The following is a 21,557-nucleotide window of genomic DNA, read 5'->3' on the forward strand; positions in this document are numbered from 1 at the left end:
AGTAGAGTGTGGAAAGTGCTGAGTATATCCTCTAACAGTTTAAGCCTGTAGCAGCATAACTGCAGGATAACATAGCCTTTTAGATGGAGACATGTCAGAAGCAGACCCAGGGAGATTCTTCTATTCCCTGTCGTACACTTAACCTCCCTCTACTTCTCCACTTGTCCAGATCTGGGCTAACATCAAAATTTAACTATAGCCCCTATCAAATAAAAATGTCTTCAAAGTAGACAAGGTGTCTGCCTCATGGACTAAAGCTGGGAGCTGGTTCCACAAGAGAGGAGCCTGATAGCTAAAAGATTTGCCACCCATCCTTAGATATTCTAGGAACCACCAGTAAACCTGCAGTCTGAGAGCAAAGTGCTCTATTAGGAACATATGGAAAAAAAATGCAAAAAACATGTAGTATTAAATATTGTATCTCCCTCAACAGCTACTGTATTTTAAGATGGCACCTGACCATGGAGTGTCGACCACAGTTTATATATAGAATTGTAAAATTTCAAGCTAATAGGAATATTCAGAATAGACTTCAGTGGGAAATATTAATGAAAAAGAACAACTTTGTAAACTATAATTTGATAGTAAGCAAGCAGACATGTTACACTGTGGCATAAGATCATCATCGTCCCTCAAGTTTCAGGTAAAACTTGAAAAATTTGAGTGTGGTGCAAAAGTCCATTGATTTAAATTATTCATCCTAGACTGAGAGACCCTTTAAAGGGTCAGGAACCCTTTGCAGGTGTTTTGGATTTATTAGCTGATTAGAGTCAAATTGACAGCATTGAAGACTTAAAGCAAACAACCATTGTTCCTTGAAAGGTTTCCACCCTAAACTGAGCCATTGACAACATTTTCTTTTAAATTTGAATGTAACCAAAGATTATTTGTTTTTACACAGCTGGACTGCGACGAGGACTCTCCCAATTTTGACGAGGACGGTCGAGATGAGTACAACGAGATCCACATGCTTGTATAAATCTAAACCGGATCAGGTTCTACTTTTGTCCCAATCAAATGCTCAAGAGCTTCTCTGAAAACCTCAGCGGGTGGAGACTGGAGCTTGTGTGGTTGTCTGGACAAAAACAATTCCTTCCTTTGGTTTTATTCCTGTTTTTTAAACCAGCGCAGTGGTGCTGGTGTTTATGTCAAGACTAATCTCATCTTGTTTTTACCTTTAAATCCCTTTAACTATGCCGCACTTTGTGGGTATAAGTGCAATGAAAACAGTGACTTGTAGCACAACAATGGGGGGTGGGGAGTTAGACTAATTTGTACAAAGAAAGTGTTTTTGCTGTTTTTCAGGGAGTCTATTTTCATGGAAAATAATAGACACCAATCAAGGGGACACATTATGCAGAACTCACATTTTGCATCCTTTTGTGCTGCTATGTGGGGTTCTACTGCCTCTGTTAATACTCCATCCTTCTAGTTTTAGGAATTATGTGCCTAAAACAAGCTATTTCAAAGAGTCCCCATTTGTGATGTCACAAACAGGGAAATTGGAAAATAACCAACTCTCACATGCCAGAGGGAGCTGCTGCTGGAGGAGCAGTGGCTCTACTCTGAGCCCCTCCCGTTCACTCTCATCCACTTCCTGACCATGGGTCCCCTACTAATAAAAAATCAATGGGAGTTTATGGGCCCATAAGTTATTTTCTAATCCCGTTTGATATGTGCCATGGATTTCACATATGATGTCTGTGAATTTTAAAGACACATTTTGATGCCAAGTAAAAGCTTATTTTTAACAGGCGGCAAATGTTATTTTTGTCAAAACACAGATGATTATAATTTATATCGAAGTATAACATATGTGTGTTTCAGGGCGTAAAGAAAAGTGAAACAGAAATTTTATTATATTTATTATATTATTTATATAGGAGACCCATGAGCCGACTGGAAGGGGAGGAAACTTAGGCCCAATCTCAATACTCGCACTGCGCCCTACGGTGTTCAGCAAAGTGCACTTGGAGAAAGTGTGTTGTAAGGCTTCGAGTGTGTAGTACACAAGAGTGCAAGTAAATGCAGATCTGAGACAGAGGGCATTGCATCAACCGCAACACATGCCGGGTTTCTGGTCGCTGTGATACTTTTTTTTTAAAAACCTTTATAAACAACTTTCAAACAACAAATTATTTAAAATAAATTTACTTTCATTGTAGCTTTGTCTAAAAGTTTAAGAGCATCAACTAATTGTCCTAAAATTAACAACTTTCATTAGAAAATACATATTTTCAAAAAAGGCACTTGAGCATTTTCTCCTGCAGCAATGGATTGTGGGTAATACCCTTCACCAAAGTCTGCAGTGATGCGGACATCGGTGAAGGGCGGATCAAGGGTGCAAAAGGGGCGTAATCGCGTAATTGAGGGACGCAAAGGTGGAAGTTCGAGTATTGGGATTGGGCCTTAGGCTCCATATAGCAGTCTGAATGGGGATGGGTGGGCGTGGTCAGCTCCAGCTTGTTTTCTTAATGGGACAGAGCCCTGAATTAACTCATTCTGGAAGGTACTGAAACGGTCATGAATAAAACTGCTGAAGTCGTATGTGAGAGGGATTTTTTGCAAAGAACTTCATATGTTTTGTATCAACCATAGAACTATTATGAATTAAGAAAAAACGTTATATATGGGCCTTTAACTAGATTTACTGCCTTTAATTTAGCTACCTTTGTCTTAAAGCTGCATCAATGTTATCCTTTTAGTGTCCGTACAGACTTTTAGCACTTTGAGCAGGAAAATCATTGTTATGATTTTGGATTAATTATTATCTTGTAAACATTTTATATTTATTTTCAGTTTATTTGTACCTTTTGGACTCATTCAAACAGAAAATATCTCATCTATATACTTGTTTTTCCTCGCATTCTGTATGATTTAACACAAAAAATTTAGAAGTTGTTTAAAAAACGAAGCAAAATCTTAACTGAAGATGTATGTGAGGTTAGCTTTCTAAAAATGATGGTTTTGTTTGTGAAATCACATTTTTATGAAAATTACTGTGACATTAGGGTTGGTGGCCTCTGAACGTGTCTCTGTTGTGCAATAATGTCTCTTCTGCTCTCTGATTGCAGTGTTTCCACTATAAACCAAGTCCTGTTTGTTGTAAACATCAAATTGGTTGAAAACAATCTGTTTTTTGTTTGAACTGATCATGTATAAAGCTGTAGTTTTTTATTTTTCTTTAGCATTATCTGACTCTGATGTTTAAATTTCATTAGAAGCAGAAATTGACCAACGGCAATGTTCAAGGTGCTGCTGGTGGTGCATCGGGATTTCCATGATAACCACCAGTGTTCCATCAAGGTTGCCATGATGGAATTCTAAATGGTTTTTAAACAAAAGCATCAGAAGCATGGTTTTCTTTACAGATTTTTACATGTGACCAGCAGGGGGCGCACTGAAGAAACTCCAAAAAAATACATGGGGGGATACTTATGCCAATTTTTGATCCACCCTGGCCCTTATGACAATGTTAAAGTTGCACATGATTACCGTAACGACTCTAAAGATAATCTTAACAGATGTGTGTCTTTGCTCTGAGCGTTTCGGTTTGCGCCGGAGAACATCGAGACTGCTCCAATCACAAATCTGAGCTTTTCAAACACGTTAGATTGTCTTGGTATGATTTTCTGGGACAAACACGTGTGCTGCCTGTTGAATGGGACATCTAGCCAATCAGAAGTGAGCGGGCCATCACTCTTGTGCTATCCTCTTATTAACTATAAAAAAATCATGAGTTCTTGTTGGTGTTCAGATCAACTATTAAATTATTTTCTGTGTGCCAGAAATAATGAGAAAAACTATTTAGGAATCATGAACAAGAAGTTGAGAAATAGTACTTTGCTTTCTTATGATTGCGTGATATCGTTTAATTTGCTACTGTGGTGATACGGTAAATAGCCTATATTTATTTAGCCACTTCTTTGGGTTCAACAACCCCCAATGTGCTTCACAACACATTCACCCATTCACACACACACAAGCTACAATGTAAGTGAGGCCTGCCATACTCTGGCGCCACCCGTCCCTCTGACCACCACCAGGTTAGGAGGGTAAGTGTCTTGCCCAAGGACACAACAGGAGCATTCTCTGGTTGGAGCCAGGTTTGAACCTGCAGCCTTCCAATTACTGGATAGCCCGCTTCACCTCCTGAGCTGCTGCCGTCTCTTGACATCGCTGTGGTATCGAAGCAGTTGGATGTCATTGCCTAAAGATATGTTGAATCATCTCCTGAACAAATGCTCAAGAGCAGGGTGAAAGAGGACAGGGCTTTGCTCCAGCCGTGCAGTTTACTGTATTTTTTTATTCCCACTAATTTTATTCAAGACATTTTCAATAATCACCAACATTAGAGGTTAAATAAAATCCTATAATAATAAAAACTAGACGCCTTTATTTTCTGTTACTGTCCTACATGGCCGTATGAGCCAAGTAGGATTTCTGTCTCAGGGGAAACTGACCTTTGATCTGTAAATGTTGCTTCTCAGCCTTTTAGTTTGTGGACTTTTTTTGTGTGTTCAGAGATTTACCCCATCCAACACATGCGACAAAAAGAAATACAGCTTTTATGTTTCTGAGTGAGAAAAGACCTGTAGTAATTATTCTGGTCATTTAACTGTAAATCATGCAGAGTTTACAAAGACCAGAACAACTTAAACCTGCAAAGTCCTCGTATTTGTGACGTTTCATGCAAAAAAAAAAAAAAAAGTTAAACACTAAACTATTGTGAGAATGACATGACTCAAAATGAAACTTATGCAACATAATATTGCACTTAAATTTAGAAGTATTTATTTATTTAAAAATACCTTTAAATTGAAGTATTTATTTTGTATAATTTTAGGGTGAATAAATAAAATAATAGAGTTAAAGCATAGATGTCAATGCCACTTCTACATCACAGTCTAATAGTAAACGTTCTGCTTTTGCTGATCAAGTAAAGAAAACTGTTTCACTGAAAGTAGAAAATTCACTCAATTCCAATTTCTTTATTTTTAACAGGAAGTCTGAATTTTTGAATAATTCAAACTGATTAAATGTTTAATAGTTTTCCCCTCATAATACACTTTTTTTTTTCTTTTCTCTTCTGTCCTGCTTCTCTGTGGTAGTTTTACACTGAGCCGACGCCCACCTATGGACCGATTGGCCGGCTGAACTTGTGTAAATATCACACCTACCTAGGAGCCTCTGATTGGTGCGGCCGGGTAGAGTCAGCCAGCGGCGGCTTCTCACATGTGCGATTCATTAGCCTTTGGGATGCAACAGGGTCAGCATCTCGGACCGGGCTGTGGGACAGTCTGCTGCGAGCGCTCCTGGATGGGAGAGGCGCCCATGGAAGCACCGCTGCTCAGTGAGAGCGTAGGAAGCTGTGTGTTTCATGTCAGAGTCTCCTAAAGCAACACTGCTCACTCCTGCTTTTGTTTACTAACTTGTGGCGCTTAAGAAGGACATGATAGATAATTTTTTGTGCCTCTTTAACAACTTGCCCACATGCTCGGTCATATCCACATTCCTGGGAAGGCTGTGTAAACACAACCTGGTGGCGTGGGGGCGGGCTGTCCTCACCCAGCCCAGACCGAGCTGGCTGAAGTGTAAAAACTCCTTAAAGGTGCATTTGTGACTCGCATTGTCGGTATCTTTTTAACTCATTCGCTGCCAGCCGTTTCCTAATCGGTAAAGCCCTTTGCTGCCAACATTTCTCACCGTTTTTACAGCTTTTTTAAGAGTCACACGTTGCGTGCTAGGATGATGTCGACGCCAAAACAAAGCGGAGATGCACCTCTTACATCAGGAAGAATCCGCGTTTTTTGAGTGTTATCCTTTCTTTCATAATCCGTTGTTGAATTGTGATCGGCAGAAGCTTTTCCGGTTCGCGCCTCACTTTTTTTCACAGCAGCAGCCCAAAACGATCTCCTAACACATGGATTTTCTGTTTCCTGATCACGTGACGTATGCGGATGAAGATCGGCTTTAGAGCTGAGATGTTTGTTCTCATGGTGCGGGGGCTCGTTCCGACGCCCAATCAGTATAAAAAAAATGCAAATGATGACTTTAGTCGTCATTGGCAGTTAATGAGTTAATTTGGATGCCAAATCAGAATTTCACCAATTACAATAATAATCTCACCTTTTTTCAGCAAACCGCTGTTTCCACTTTTCTATTTACATTTTGACTTTAATCTTGAAATAATTTGAATTTGTACCCTCTTAGTGGCCCTAAAGCGCCATTGCAGAAAGTCTTAGTTAACATGCCGCACTAGAAGATGGCGTTAACAACATAAAAATACATAACAGCGTCTTTATTTTTAAAGTATTTTCTCACAATAATGAACACTTTCGACTCTCTGGCACAACTTGACATAATTTTATTGCTTTGGAAGTTTTCTATTTATATTTGCCTTGCTCATTGATTAAAAGACTTACGGTAGTTTCTGCTGCCCAAGAAAACAAAAACCCTTCAAAAATCCACGAACTGAGTGGGAATCAGCCAGAATCCTGCAGAAAACATTCCTCCTGATATTTACACAACAGAAAAAATGAAATTGTAGGTGTTATTTTAGATTATGTGAAGTGTGATGTGTGACTGTCTGACTGTTAGATGTTTAAAAAAATAGATGAAAAGCAAAACACATATTTGGTCCTAAAAAGGTTCAGTGATGGGAGTTCACCACATTTCATCACTTTTTCTCTCCGTGGTTGCGAGTCAGACCACCCAGATGAGTCCAAGACCCGGTTCTGTTTGTGTAAAATATTTATCAGACATGTGTGACATGAGATCAGGAAAGGCTCCTGAATTTTTCTGCTTTTATGTTTTGTGAAAATATCTCTTGAATATGTTTCTTTGCAGTGTGTATCAAAGCATCAGTTTACCAGAATTGGGGTTCTAATTTCAGGCGTTAGTTTGACATTTTCCTGACTCGTCATGAAGTCTCAGTTATTACAGTCTGACTTGGGGTTGTAGATATTTGGCCTCCAGACAAAAATTGGTTTTGGGGCTTTTTTTAGACTCCTGGGGGAAAAACAGCTTTTTGCTGTCAGGCTGCAGGAATAGTAGGAAAACCGTGAACTCCTCTGAAAAATCCAGAGTTTTTGTCACGTTTAGTGTTAAAATTATTACCTGCATGGTGGGAATTTGTTCTACTGAGAAACAAATGTAATTTTGGTTGGATGACATTCTGGATGTTTGCATCAGACTGACTCCGACTGTACGAACTCCTAAACAGCAGGTCCATCTTCACTGTAAAAAAGATTTCACAATTGTTATATTTTGTCGGAAAGAAAAGTTTATTATGTGAAAAACAGAAAAGTTGTGCAAACTTTTCTTTCTCTTCAGCATAAAGCATGCCATTATTAAAATAAAAGACATGGCGCTTTTATTACTGTTACCATTATTGTTATAACGAGCGTTCTGAGTGTGTTTTTACAGAGAAAACTAGAAAATAATGAGACTTTTTACTGATAAGAGGCTACATTCATAGCAGTTAATTGCAGAAACTATTCGCCTGTTTTCTTGAGACTCCATTTAGATATATATATATATTTTTTGTTCAACATGATGCTAACGCTTCTTGGTACATTGGAGTATTTAAATAAAACATTAGATATTTAAATTGATCATATTTCTGTTTATTGTAGAGCCACACGTTCAGTGTGTTATTTGACCTGTTTGTCATCTTTTATTTTCTTTTATTTATTCTTTTTTAGCTTTGAGTGTTGGTTTCATGATTCTGTTTTCTAGTTTTTGGGTTTGGTCAGTTGTTCACCATCTTGCACAGCTGACCTTCATCTGTTAATCCACCCAGCTGCCTTCACTCAATAATCACCATCCCAGCTTATAAAAAGTCCTCTGGTTGGCCAGTTCTCTGTAGATCCTTCTTCTTCTTCTATGGGAGACAAGGCAGGCTAGACGCCTTCAGGGCGTATTGCTGCCCCAGCAACGATGGCCAATAGTCCAAGATTCACAACCTCCTGTGCACGCCAAACTTTCGAAGAAAAGCCAAAAGCGCTCCCTCTACACGTCGATCTTCCAACTCCAACAAAGTACAAACACAGTCACACCTACAGTCCCCAGAAAACCAAACAGGGCCTGCCGCTCAACCATGTACAGGCGACAGTGCAGAAGGACATGAGCAACCATTTCCCACTCCCCGCAAGCACAACAACCGCCCGGATGTCGACCCACCAAAAACAAACCTCCCCTAAGGCAGCTATGTCCCAACCTTAAGCATGTCAAAACCACAGAATCCATCCTCCCACACTCAAGGGCCGGCCCACGGGCCCCTACACGACGCCACAGCCCGTAATACGTCCGCCCAGCCATCCCCGCATCCCAGGAGTCCTGCCACATGTTTAGAGGCACTCAACCAATCTCAGAGCGACACTCCGGTAGACCCAACCCTACCCTGGGGGGGGGGGGGGGGGGGGGGGGGGGGGGGGGGGGTGTCTGTAGAAATGGGACATTTGAGAGACCAAATATTCTGGCAAAAGAAGTGAAAATGGTTCTAAAGAGCTTGTTTCCGAATAATGTGATGTGGGATGGCCAGATGAAACTTTCCAGCCAATGTAGACAATAGTTATCGAATCTCCATAGACTAAGTGCTGCCCCCTGCTGATCAAAAAGCCACACATGAAACAACGCCAGGCGACAAATAACTTTTATTTCTAAATTATTCTAAAAGCCAGTTTTGTATAAGAAACCAAAGGCAAGACTTTCAAAATAAAGCACCATTAAAATGAACTTTTAAATCTGAGCAGCCACTCTTGCAAGAACACCAATATTCATTTACATATAAAGTATGATATTTAGTCTTCTTAGTTTTTGTTGTTAAAGCTTTTATTTATTGTAAATAGTGTACAATATTCTTCTTCCTTTGTATGGTGATTGTATGAAAAAGTAACAAATTGATGGATTTTAGAAAACTTTAAAAATAAAATCATTTATTTAATTAAAAATAAAAATTTGTTTGGAAAATGTTGCCCTTGTTAAAAATATAATTTAGCTACTTGGAAATCGAGTCCGCTTCATTGATCGCTGGCTTCATTTGCACAGAAAAGTTTTTGTGAAAAATAAAATGAAACTAGAACTGCAAGCAGTTATCAACGGGTTCCAAGCCCCCAGCGCCAGTCGCCCACCCGCCCCGCCCTCAACTTCGCCGGTCCTCACGCGGTCCCACCCCAAAAACACGTTCTCCCGCCGGCGTCCCGTCAGCTCACTTCAACCGGCGCAATGAAAGTAACACTCAGGATACGTCATTAAACCTGCAAAGCCTATACACATATCTTTCAGAGGCATGGCTGACTTCTCAATCGTGATTACAATGGAATTCCACTGTTTCCTTATTAAAGAACGTGAAGATTTAATGAGTGAGATTATCAAACAATGATCTATACATCAACAGAATATTACAAATAACATAAATACTTGATAATGTCTTTGGATTTAAAAGATTTTCAACAAAAACTACGAGTTTCATTTTGTGACTTACTGACCAAATGTTTTAAAAAATCATGAAAAATACACAAATCATCCTAAAATTACCAAAATATTCTCACATGGCAGTGTTAACATGCGGAATAATATGATGTTGTTTTTAAATCAGTTGACTCAAAGCTTTTTTGAAGAAAAATTGGGAAATATAACTATAAAGGTCACAACAAAAATTCAAATATTCATAAAAAAATAGTGCTACTTTCTAAAATTAGGAGAAAAATCTCAGATCACCATAGGTACATGTGGAATGTTGTAAATGGCTTATATTTACTGTATTCCTAAAAAAACTTTCTAACAAAAATTAATTACGTTGTTGTCCAACTATACAGAAAAACTGGTAAAAAGTTAAAAATTCATTAAAAATCTATGCTTTTGTACAGAAATCTCAAAATATTCCCAGGTTGCCTCTGTGATGTGAGAATTCTTCTTATTATTTTGTTGGGGTCATAAATGTAAAACTGTACTTACAATAAAATAATATTTGCATTAGTGGCTGTAGACAAAAATATGTCCTACAATTAAACACAAGGGGGAGCTCAAATCAATACGACATTTTTTTTCTTTCATAAACCACCCAAGAGTGAACTTTGTGGCAAATTACAAGAAGATTGTGAGAACAGAATTTGCGCTACAATTGCTAGCGTAAAAATGTATTTTTGTAAATATAAAGCGCAAACCTCTTCGTGGAGCTGCGGCTATCGTGACATAAGCTCTAGCCTATCCAGTAAACACAATCTGGAAATCTTAGCCTCTTACATGCAAATAGTGATTTTTAGGAAATTTTTCAAATTTGAAATTTTAAATGATCGTAAACCACGCCCACTTTGATCAATCATTACCATATTGATAATGTAGTCTTAAGACTCTATAGTGATGACAACCACTAAGTTTCGTGCAGATCCATTTAGCCGGTTCAGCAGTATAATTTCTTCCCAGTTATAGCGCCCCCTATTGTTTAATCAAGTTGAAAACCAGGACATACACTTGAATTGACCTTAGGTATGACTGTTATGAACAGCTTTGAAAAATGTCAAAATCTTTTGAAGTTACGCTAAAAAAACTTTTTCATTCCCAAAAAATTATTTTAAAAAATCATATAAAAAAAAATAAGCAAATTATCCAAAATCCCTTCACAACTTTTGGTCAGCCGCTCCTCTTCTCTTGTCAGGGAAAGTTGTGATGTGATTGAGTTTGACGGCCGGGAGGAGTTAACGAAAGTACGTTTGACTTACTATGCAAATTTCTACTAATTAGCATAAGTTTAAATTATTTTTTAAAATACTCTTCTAAATTTGACTGACTCAATGAACATAGTGGATGAGACCATTTGTTTTTTTACGAAAGAAATGGGGAGAAAAATGCCAAAATCATTTTTGGGGTACCACAGCGCCACCTATTGGACAAAATTCAAAAGTTTTTCTGTGATTGTAGATGTCACTATGACAGATAAGAATTGTAATTTTCTGTATAGAATATGTATTTTTCATGAGTAAAAGGGCGAAAATTTTTAAAGCCTATAAGCCACGCCCACTTTTTAATCATTTTCAAAATATAGCTTAAGGGTCCGATGATTAACATATGTGCCAAGTTCTGTGGAAATCCATCAAGCCGTTTAGTTGAAACAAACTTTTTGATTCTTTAGCGCCCCCTATTGGTGAATCCAAACAAAATGGGGTAGATAGGGCTTACCACTCATACTTCATAAGGGTCTAGAGTCTCATCAATTTATCTTGAGAAATGGTCAAGATATCATCAATTACCACATGTGCTAGCTAGCGCACTGATTTTGACATGGTGTCATTAGCCCAATTTTCAATATTTCTGCATTTTTCTTCATCACAACAACTTACCTTAGTCCATAGATCACATGTACGAAGTTTGAAGTTGATTCGACGAAAAATGACGAATAGGTGATTAAAAGTAAGTTTTGCGTTTTTTGCGATCTAGCAAAAAATCTAGTTAGGCGGAAATGGGCGTGGCCAATACAAAAAAGATGGAGAATCATCCAAGGATCATGTACATATAAAGTTTTTGACTGTAGGACCTACGGTTTGGGAGCTAGTAGCTGAAACGTGTTGACCTCCGCAATAGCGCCACCTAGGTGATGCGGGGTCCAAATTTTCGAATCTGAGTAGCGGTCAGGATTTTCTATCAGACTGCCATGTCAGATTTTCCCTGGCAATTTCAGGCTCTTGCGCCCATACAGACACAGCAGAGAAGAATAATGAAGAATAATAAATAATGAAAAATCCGTAGAAAAACAATAGGGTTCCCTGCCCTTTGGGCTTGGAACCCTAATGAAGGACGAGAGGGCATAAACTGTTTTTACAAAACAAAACCTTTCTTTAACAAAACCAGGAACTCTATAGAGCTCCGGGAGTTGACGTCACTTCTCCCGGCATGCAACAGTTCAAATCGAAACGGCGCCAGATTGGCAGGCAGAAGCCGGCAGCTGGACTATTTGTTATTATCAGAAAACTCAATCAGACAGGAAATATGGTAGTTTCCTGTTGTGCCCCAGGATGCAGAACAGACGCGGACGACATAAGGAATGAGCCATCTACAGGATTCCCCAAGATCCGGAGCGCCGCAAACGTTGGATCATTGTAATAAAACGCGCTAGTGACCGGGCGAAAATGAAGCTGTGGGAACCCGAGAGTAAAGGATTTCACTTATGCAGCGACCACTTCATATCAGGTACTTAAACCAACGTTTCCTCAACTGTGTATGGTATTTATTTTAAATGCTTTTATTACGATTCTTAGTGGGCTTCCTACACTTATTTTGGCGTGGCTTTTTCTGTCTTATTACTCATAGCAACAAGTAAACATCACGTAAAACATTGCCTCGTGAGTTCTGCGTGCTGCCGTTTACGTGTTTTATGATCACAGCAATTAACCGGCTAAGCTGTATTTAATTTTTAAGCAATGGTTGATCAATTGTCAGATCACACATAAAAAAACACTTTGGATTGCTATTATCTGTCTCACCGAGACAGATCTCAGACAGATCCTGAGACATATTTATTTTATTCCCGGAAAAAAAAAATCAGACTAGTGATTTCTCTTGGCGTTCAGTTTATACATTCAAACAGCACAGCACTCTATTTAAACTAATTACGTGTAAATCTGTTATTTGTCCATCCATTTTCATCCGCTTATCCGGAGTCGGGTTGCGGGGGCAGTAGCGTTGAGAGGCCCAGACTTCCCTCTCCCCAGCCGCCTGAGCCAGCTCCTCCGGGTAAATCCCAAGGGGTTCCCCGGCCAGGTCCAGTAAGAAGTCCGCTCCGACAGCTTCTGGCGTTTTTAAAAAGTATCCCAGGGGCGCGGTAAGGGTCGGAGATGTTTAGTCTATTTAATTTCTGATTATATAAAACAATTTCTTCGGTTTTAAAGTGTGAAGTAAACTCAGACGAAGTAAGATCCAAGCCGATCCCGTTCACGTTCATGGTTAAGATCCGTGTTTGTTTAGCTTATTTTACCTGCCAATATGGCGTCTACTAACTGAGAGTCACGTGGGGTCCGGAGCTCTACTGAAGAAGAAATTCAACAGGATCAGACATAAAGCAGGTTCACTGAGAAACCGTGTTTTACTTATTTTTGGAAATGATCTGTCACTCTGAGGTTAAGATGCAGGCTGAACGTGAAAACGGTCTTCTACCCCTATTTCCTGCAGCTTTTGAAAAATGCTTGGTTCAGAAAACCTTGACATTACACAGTATGCATTTGACGTTCATGGACTCGACCATCTTGACTCGTGATGGGGAAGGTTGAGTTGGTTTAGTGTCCAGGAGAGAGCAGAACTTCTCGCCTAGTAGAAGCTAACTGTTACATTAGCAACTCCACAACATGGCAGAACTCCTTCAGGCTTGTGTTATTTGTGGAGATAAAGCATCAGTGTTGCAAAGCAATGTGAGTCAGTACAGTTGTGCTGCTTTTAGCCAATCAGAGGTGAGATGTCCAAGTATCAGTACATTAGACTCCAATTCCTGTTATCTGCTGCCATTTCCTCTTCTGGCTCATTTCTACAGCCTCAAACAGGAACATCTGAGCTTGTCATCCTCAGAGATTAACTTATAAGACATTCCTTTCTACTAGAGACCACTGCAAAAGTATTAAAAATATGAGTTAAACATTAAAAGAAAATGTGCATGTAAATGAATATTAATTCCAGAAAGAGAAATCAACAAGACACAAAGCAGGTGAGCTAATTTTGATGCAATGATCTGAAACTGAATGAAACCAGGAATGAGTTTTGTCTACAGGGAATCAAACCAACACAATTCCAAAAAAACTAAATATATTTTAAGTAAATACTGAGGAATTTAATATGATTGATGTTTAAATGTGTTATAGTATTGGGGGCCAGCTTACACTTTTTGTTGGCTCAGAGCAATCTACTCATTCAGGGTGGTGACATGAATGCACAGAAAGGGGATAAGAAGCGTGGCAACAATAGCAGGAGCAATTAGCATGATGAGATTTAGAAGGGGGGGATCCTGGACATTCCCACACAGAGAAAAATACATCCGGTGGATTTCCAAGAAGACGTCATCAACCAGATACTTGTGACCCTTACACCAAGTGGCTGAGGCGCATTTCTCAACACACCAACTCAGATCGTTGTAGATCCTGCAAAACAAAAACTAAACTGAGTGACTAACAAACGTCCGAGTCACAGAACTAAAAAGTGCAAAAAGCACTGTGAGATATAAAAGTATAAAACTTTGAACACAAGGATGTTGGATAAGAAGGGTTTGTGATAAGTGAGTTTAAGGACTTCAGGTGGGTGAGTTTCCATTTTCCATTTCCATCTTTTCTGGAATGGAGGTTAGCCATCAATGCTGGGTTGTGTTTTAGTCTATATGAGATGCAGGCCCTCCATGACCAGTGACTTTTTGGCTTTAAGTTCTGCCCTTTAGGTGAAAGTAGATATTTGGAGCCAGTTCAATTTATTTAAATGGTACCAAATCACAACATAAGCCATCTCAACACACTTTACAAAGTAAACATTCCAATTGAACCTATTAATCGGTGCATTTCAAGGGTGTGTCCCGGGAGTGGTCTGGGGTGGCACATGCCACCCTTGAAATTTTATTGGCAACCCCAGGAGCCACCCCATTGAGTTCCATTTAAATCGACTTTACATTGTCCACAAAAGGCTTGTGGTGATGAACCCCAAACAGTAAGTGGCAGCATACACCTTTAACACTGATTACCAGCCACAAGCCTACAGAAAACTTCTGTAGTTTTGTTCTTCATTATATTTTGATATTGACATAAATAGTTTTTAGAATACTGGTCCCAGTACGATTCCACTCAATTTGATGACGGTAATGCACCGAGTCGTGGTTTGCTAGCTACCACAAACCAGCTCAAAGAAGAAAAAGAGGAGATAATTGGTCATGACACAATGTGGAGCTCACAAATTCACTAGATTGAAAAGAATTATGATTTTGTGAGGGATGATGATGGGTGCTACCCAGTGCATAAATAAGTGCCCCACCTGGGCCACCTTATATTAAAAGACCTGGACAAACCACTGGTGCATTGAGTTAAAGTTGTTATGCCAATTATTTAAACTGCTTCCTCTGTAAGAAAACCCAGCAGGTCGCATCAAGTCACTAACTTGTTGTGTCAGTGATTTTACAGCAATCCACATTCCAAGAGATGGAAAACTTAACAAACTATCACATCTTTTTCTAGCTTCAGTAGTTGACTACAGATTGTCCCTGACATCATGGAGACACGTGAGATAGGAGGAGGTTGGGCCTTGGGTAATCTCTGCATCTCCTCTGCATCAAAACATAAACATCCTCGCTGAAAGATACTTTTTAACAAGCACACCGTAGGCTTTCATCATGAAACTTCCCGTCATACCCTTGTTTCGCTACAGCTCAAAGGTTTCCGAGAAAAGAAGCGTTTTTGCCCATTACCATTCCCAGTATCTGAAGGTTGAAAGGATTTCGCAGAAGGAATTAGCTTCATTAAAGCTGACTAAGAACAATGTATTACAAAAGGCCAGTAACTCTGAACTAAGTGCAGTATATATACATTTCTGGAGAGAAACATGAATACAGAAAGAAAGCAAAGTGATCTGCTGTTTGTTGTTGCAAGACAAAATTCTATATTACACAAGAAATGGTTAATGGAACAATGAGGAAAAATGGACCTGGTTGCTTTACAAACTCTGAAAATGAAACTAAAAACCAGAAAAGGGGTTAGGAAGACTTCCAAACATAAGGACCCGCAAAAGAAAAGGCTCAAATGGAAATAAAAGCTCAGTTTAAATCTAAATCTGGCCCAACAATGAGCATTTTCTGGCCTTGTTATAAACTAAAGTTTTAGCAAAGAAAGGAAAAAGTGAACACAACCTTCTTAAAGCTGTTAAATCAATCAGTTACAGCAGAAACACACGAGCCAAAGGTCTCGCCTCAGTGACCAGTCTGGGATAATCAAGGGGTTGGTTCAATTTCATGTTTTAAACAGATCATCGGACTGGAAAGGCCTCAATAAATCACCACAAGTAACTATCAGGGTATCACTATGATATTTTAGATTGGAAACATCCACGGAGACAGAATCAAGTTTGACAACTGGAAACCCAAAAAACAAATGGCTTCTTCCTGATGGGGAACCCTTCATCTGAACACACCAGACCCAAACACACATTAGAGGTGAAATTATTCATTTTTGGTCCAGCTATAGGGATTGTCTGGTAGAACAGCAAACAAATCTAAACCTTACATTGAGTGTGTTGTAATGAAAAGGGTTGGCTGTGAAAGAAGACTTCCGAAATAAACCAGAAGAACAGCTTAACCCAGAATGCAGGTGTTCATAATGACTTGTTTGTCTCAGTCCGGTCAGCCGTGTGCCTAGCATGCTGTTGGGTGACAGTAATGAATGAATCTGAACAACAAAACACAAATGAATATTTACCGTTTGACATCAGGCCATGGGCATGCCTCCTTGTAGTGGACTCGTCCTCCTCTGTCCTCCATTGTCTTATTGAAATCTGACAAACACTCGTCAACGTTAAATTCAAACGTGTTGTGGTCGCATGGTGGGACAACCCTGATGGAGTTTCCTGGAGAGAACAACGCTGCGTAGCAAAGCAGAGCATTAGTGGTCCTGACAAAACCAAGAAAATAAAGACAATGAAGAAATAATAAAGCTTAATTTTATCAAACATTTATCTGCGTAAAGTGTTTTTTTCATTAAAGACACAAAACTGTGAAATTTACTTTTCTTTTAATAAATGGCGAGATCCAGTTGATCTGTGTGGCTTTATGACATATCTGTTAAATTCAACACGTTTTTATTTAACTTCTTGAAGACTGTTTTTGCTCATTCTTCTGGCCTTAAAGCATCAAAATGAAGTATTAGGATTAGTTCATTCATCAGAAAACTCATATCAGGTCCTGTACATGTGTACTGCCCTCTGAAGGATCTACAGGTGACTTTTTTTTTACTGTTTTAATGTTAGACAATTACATAATAAAAGCAGATTAGTTATTTTAACACGTGTGTCTGAGTGTAATGAAATTACCCATCCAGGTGAAAATAAGGGTAGGTAGCAGGGCAATCGGCACCATCTGTCAAAAGATTTGAGATTTAGATTAAAAAAGTGGTATCTGGACATTCTGCCAAAACACTAACAGCTAATAAACTTTTTCCTTGAGTTGCATAGAGGATGAACATGAAGTGTCTATTTGCAGATGATTTGTTGTTCTATTTATCCAATTGTAAAATCATATAAATTTTTAAATCTGGTGATGGGTTCAGGATGTAAAGAAATTTAAATCATTCATTAAGCATTAGTACCAACTCAAAATGGGGATAAAGGCAAGGCTTTATTTATTTACATAGCACCTTATAACAGTATAAAACTGACCAAAGTGCTTCACAGAGTTTAAATACATTAAAAACAATACATAACATAAAAATGCATAAAAACTTAAGTTTTAGAACTAACTGAGTTAAAAGCCAAATCATAAAAATAGGTATCAAAAGAGATTTTAAACTAGTCAGTGAAGAAGCCGACCTAATGCTCAAAGGCAGCACATTCCAGAGCCTAGGGGCCGCTACAGAAAAAGCCCCGTCACCTCTGAGCTTATGCCTTGTTTTTGGGACTTCCAAGAGCATCCTATCATCCGACCTCATACACCGTGCAGGGCAGTAAAAAACCAGAAGCTCAGAAAGGTAATCTGGAGCAAGGCCATGCAGAGATTTAAAAGCCCATACAAGTACCTTGTACTGGATTCTAAAACAAACAGGCAGCCAGTGCAGAGGCCAGAACAGGAGTAAGATGCTCCATCTTTTTAGTCCCAGTGAGCAGCCGTGCAGCAGCATTCTGCACCAACTGAAGACGCGAGATGTGGGATTGTGAAACACCAAAGGTACAAAGAATTACAGTAATCAAGCCTTGATGTAACGAAGGCATGAATTACTGTTTCAAAATCCTTTTTGGACAGCAAGGTCTTTTTACTTTGGCGATCCTTCTTAATTGATAAAAACTAGATTTAGTCACCGCACTGATCTGCCTGACCCTTTGATAAGGGCTGTTAGGTCCCTGTATGACCGGTGTGAGTGCGTGGTTCGTATTGCTGGCAGTAAGTCGGGCTCGTTTCCGGTGAGAGTTGGACTCCGCCAAGGCTGCCCTTTGTCACCGATTCTGTTCATAACTTTTAGGGACAGGATTTCTAGGCACAGCCAAGGTGTTGAAGGGATCTGTTTGGTGGCCTGAGGACCAGGTCTCTGCTTTTTACAGATGTGGTCCTGTTGGCCTCATCGGACAGTGATCTCCAGCTTTCGCTGGAGCGGTTCACAGCCGAGTGTGATGCAACCGGGATGAGAATCAGCTCCTCTAAATCCGAGACCATGGTCTTAAATCGAAAAAGGGTAGAATGCCTTCTCCATGTCAGGGATGATGTCCTGCCTCAAGTGGAGGAGTTTATCTCGGGGTCTTGTTCAAAGTGAGGGAAAAAATGGAGTGTGAGATCGATTGGCAGATTGGTGCTGCGTCTGCAGTGATGTGGGCGTTATACCGGTCTGTCGTGGTGAAGAGAGCACTGAGCCGGAAGGCAAAGCTCTCCATTTACTGGTTGATCTATGTTACTACCATATCTATGGTCACGAGCTTTGGGTAGTGACCGAAAGAACGACACCGCCGTTACAAGTGGCTGAAATTAGTTTTCTCCACAGGGTGTCTGGGCTCTCCCTTAGAGGTAGCGTGAGAAGCTTGGTCATCCGGGAGGGGCTCAGAGTAGACCCGCTGCTCCTACATGTCGAGAGGAGCCAATTGAGGTGGCTCGGGCATCTGGTCAGGATGCCTTCTGGATGCCTCCCTGGTGAGGTTTTCTGGGTACGTCCAACTGGAGGGAGACCCAAGGGAAGACCAAGGACAGGCTGGAGGGACTATGTCTCTCAGCTGCCCAGGGAACCCCTTGGGATTCCCCTGGAAGAGCTGACCCAAGTAGCTGTGGAGAGGAAAGTCTGGGCATCTCGACTTAGGCTGCTGCCCCCACGACCCGATTCCAGATAAGCGGCTGAAAATGGATGGATGGATGGATGGATGGATGGGTGGCATCCGTGGTCTACGAAGCGCTGAGAGTATCATGTTTGAGAAACAGCAAGATTTAGAGCCTTACTCATTATTATTTGTGACATTTGGACAGCTCCCCTCTGATTGGTTAAGAGCAATGTGTGTTATCTCCACCAATTAAACAAGCCTGAAGGAGTTCTGCATGGCATTGCTAATGCTAATGATTAGCTTCTACTAGCCAAAAGGTGCTCTGATCTCTCCTGGAGGCTAAAGCTTGGTTTATGCTTGACACATTCACTTTCCGCTTGGCGATGCGGCTCACGGATGGAACGCGCTTCACAACTCGCAGCGTTTATGGTTTGTGCGGCTCGTCTCTGCGGTGAGACAATATTCTCCCAAACTGAACAGGGCAGCATGGAGCTCTATGGCATGCATCCAACACTACACCATAGTAGAAGTAAAAATGACTGTTTACAACATGGCATTTCAGCATTTTTAACAGCATCCTCGTCTTTTCCGACAGTGCGAGCTATTTCTCTCCAAGAATTATTAACAACATGTTGATCACGGTGATCTCTGAGAGCTGAATCATACAAATGTCTGTGTTTACGAACCTCTGCCATACTAGTTCTTGCCGGTCCGCCATGTTTTTCCGCGTCCGACCGTCCGCGTGGATAGAAATTTTCCTAGGGGCGTGTTGCGGAAATTTTGGTCCGTGTGGAGACGCGGTGGGGGGGCAATAGCCACCAATTTTCTATTGGTGGCTATTGCAAGAAACAGGGGTAAATGGATAATGGCCTGTACTTGATGTAACACTTTCTAGGGTTCTATAACCCCCTCCTCAAGGTCGTTCACCCATGCACACACACATTCACACTATAAGGCTATTTTCATATGAAGTTTCAAAAACAGGGGAAAAAAAATGGAGAGGCTACCTCAAGTTAATGAACATTAGAGTTTGTGCTAAATATTGAGCATTTACATGCAAGAAACTTAAAAAAGTAATAATATAAATCTTCTGCATGTGAAATAAATTAGAAAAAACCAGCGGAGATCATTTCAGGCACTTTCCAGCACTTTTGCCGGTCGCTGAGCTATGACATCCTCACAAGATGATTGGATAGCTGCAATGTTTGTCCTGGGCCAGAAAACTAAACCAGAAACCAACATGAAAATAGAAGATGGTGCAAAAAAGACCATAATACATTGCAAGTTTAGCCAAAACGACTTGTTGAAAAGAAAATGTATAGATATCTGTTAAGTGTCCCAACTCTGTGGGTCTAAGCTGCAGGATTTTAGAAATGATCAGAAGAAACCTTTCCCTCTAAAGGTGTTTATTAATGTACAAAGCGAGTAGGATTTTAAATAATTTGTCATTTATATGAGTTTAGTCCCAGTGCTGGAATAACAACCATAGTTCTAGTTCTTTTCAAAAGCTTTCATATGTCATCTTTATTAATGCAAATGAAATAAAAATATTTTAGTAACCCAACATAATTTTCTGTTGGAATTGGGCAGTAATTGCACTGTCTACAGATAGCTAGAAAAATTACAGTTTAATAGTTAGCTGTGATGTAAAATAATCTAGTTTCCTGTTGTTTTTTTTTTTTATTTTAGACTCACAGCACAGCGAGAGACTTTGATGCACATCTGCTTCATGTAGATTTCCACAATCCAGGTGGGAGGCAGATACTTGGTGCAAATGCTGCCATGAGGAAGAATGAGCTTTTTTGAGCACATAGTCAATGTTCCGAAAAACACAACAAATAGTGTAGGAAAAAACAAACTTTAGCTCTACAGAATAAAATTAAGTGAAATTTAAAGGAATCAAACCATAAAAATAGATAAACTTCTGCCCGTGTGTCCTTTTGTCTCCGTCCTCTCCGTGAAGTCCAGAATCTCCGTTACAATCAGAAGCTGGTCTCGCAGATCTGGTCCGCTTTCTCCAACATAATTAGATTGTGCAATAGAAGCGGCCTGTTTCCTTTCCCAGACTCAGCCTGGCTTTTCCCACGTCACCCAAAGGCATGTTCAACTCACAACCCCCCTCTCTCCAAAGACCCGAACTAAGACCTGCAGGTCAACAAGCCCAAATGGATATTTAATGTGTAGCAGGGTGCTTTTCTAGGTCTGAGGGTGGAGGATGAACCAGTGTTGCATCCATAACAAAAACTTTTAGCCTTTGTTAGTTTATAAAGCAGCAAGAACAGTTTAATTGAATTCAATTGTAGAATTAGGAGCTTTAGGAGCGCTAAAGAAGTCCAGGTCTCTATGGGGGGACAGAACAAAGTGTAAGAACTTTCCAAGGGCGACTTGTATAAAATATGAATTTGTAACTGACGAACGAGGCTTTTAGTTGTGTCATATTGTTTATGTCTCCCGTGTCATTAGAGGCACACTAAGCAAATTTTTCATATTTTTAAATCGTTTTCTTGGGCCAGTAGGAGCTAAAATGACCCATTACAGGGTGAATGAAAAGTCTCTCAGCCCCCCCTCCACCCCTTACGAAGAGGATATCCCTT

The 21,557-nt window shown here is 39.9% G+C and overlaps 2 protein-coding genes across 5 annotated transcripts in view; one reads left to right on the top strand and one right to left on the bottom strand.

Annotated features, from left to right (window-relative positions):
• The window catches only part of slc4a3 (solute carrier family 4 member 3), an 80,319-nt gene extending 79,116 nt beyond the window's left edge, over positions 1–1,203 (top strand). For all 4 annotated transcript variants that reach the window (XM_070543910.1, XM_070543912.1, XM_070543911.1 and 1 more), the window contains one exon: positions 902–1,203. In XM_070543910.1, coding sequence (XP_070400011.1) covers positions 902–979 — 78 coding nt within the window. In that variant the 3' untranslated portion in view covers positions 980–1,203. The remainder of the gene's footprint in view (positions 1–901) is intronic.
• A 12,463-nt stretch (positions 1,204–13,666) lies between these two features.
• Positions 13,667–20,995, bottom strand: LOC139062609 (receptor activity-modifying protein 1). Its single transcript, XM_070543920.1, has 5 exons — positions 20,869–20,995; positions 20,659–20,740; positions 17,041–17,086; positions 16,431–16,593; positions 13,667–14,123 (listed from the first exon to the last, which is right to left on the bottom strand). The coding sequence occupies exons 2-5, from the start codon at positions 20,692–20,694 to the stop codon at positions 13,889–13,891; spliced, it is 480 nt and encodes a 159-aa protein (XP_070400021.1). The 5' UTR covers positions 20,695–20,740; positions 20,869–20,995; the 3' UTR covers positions 13,667–13,888.
• Between the last annotated feature and the right edge of the window lie 562 nt (positions 20,996–21,557).

Source organism: Nothobranchius furzeri, chromosome 14 (assembly GCF_043380555.1).
Source record: "Nothobranchius furzeri strain GRZ-AD chromosome 14, NfurGRZ-RIMD1, whole genome shotgun sequence".
NCBI classification, from domain to species: domain Eukaryota; kingdom Metazoa; phylum Chordata; class Actinopteri; order Cyprinodontiformes; family Nothobranchiidae; genus Nothobranchius; species Nothobranchius furzeri.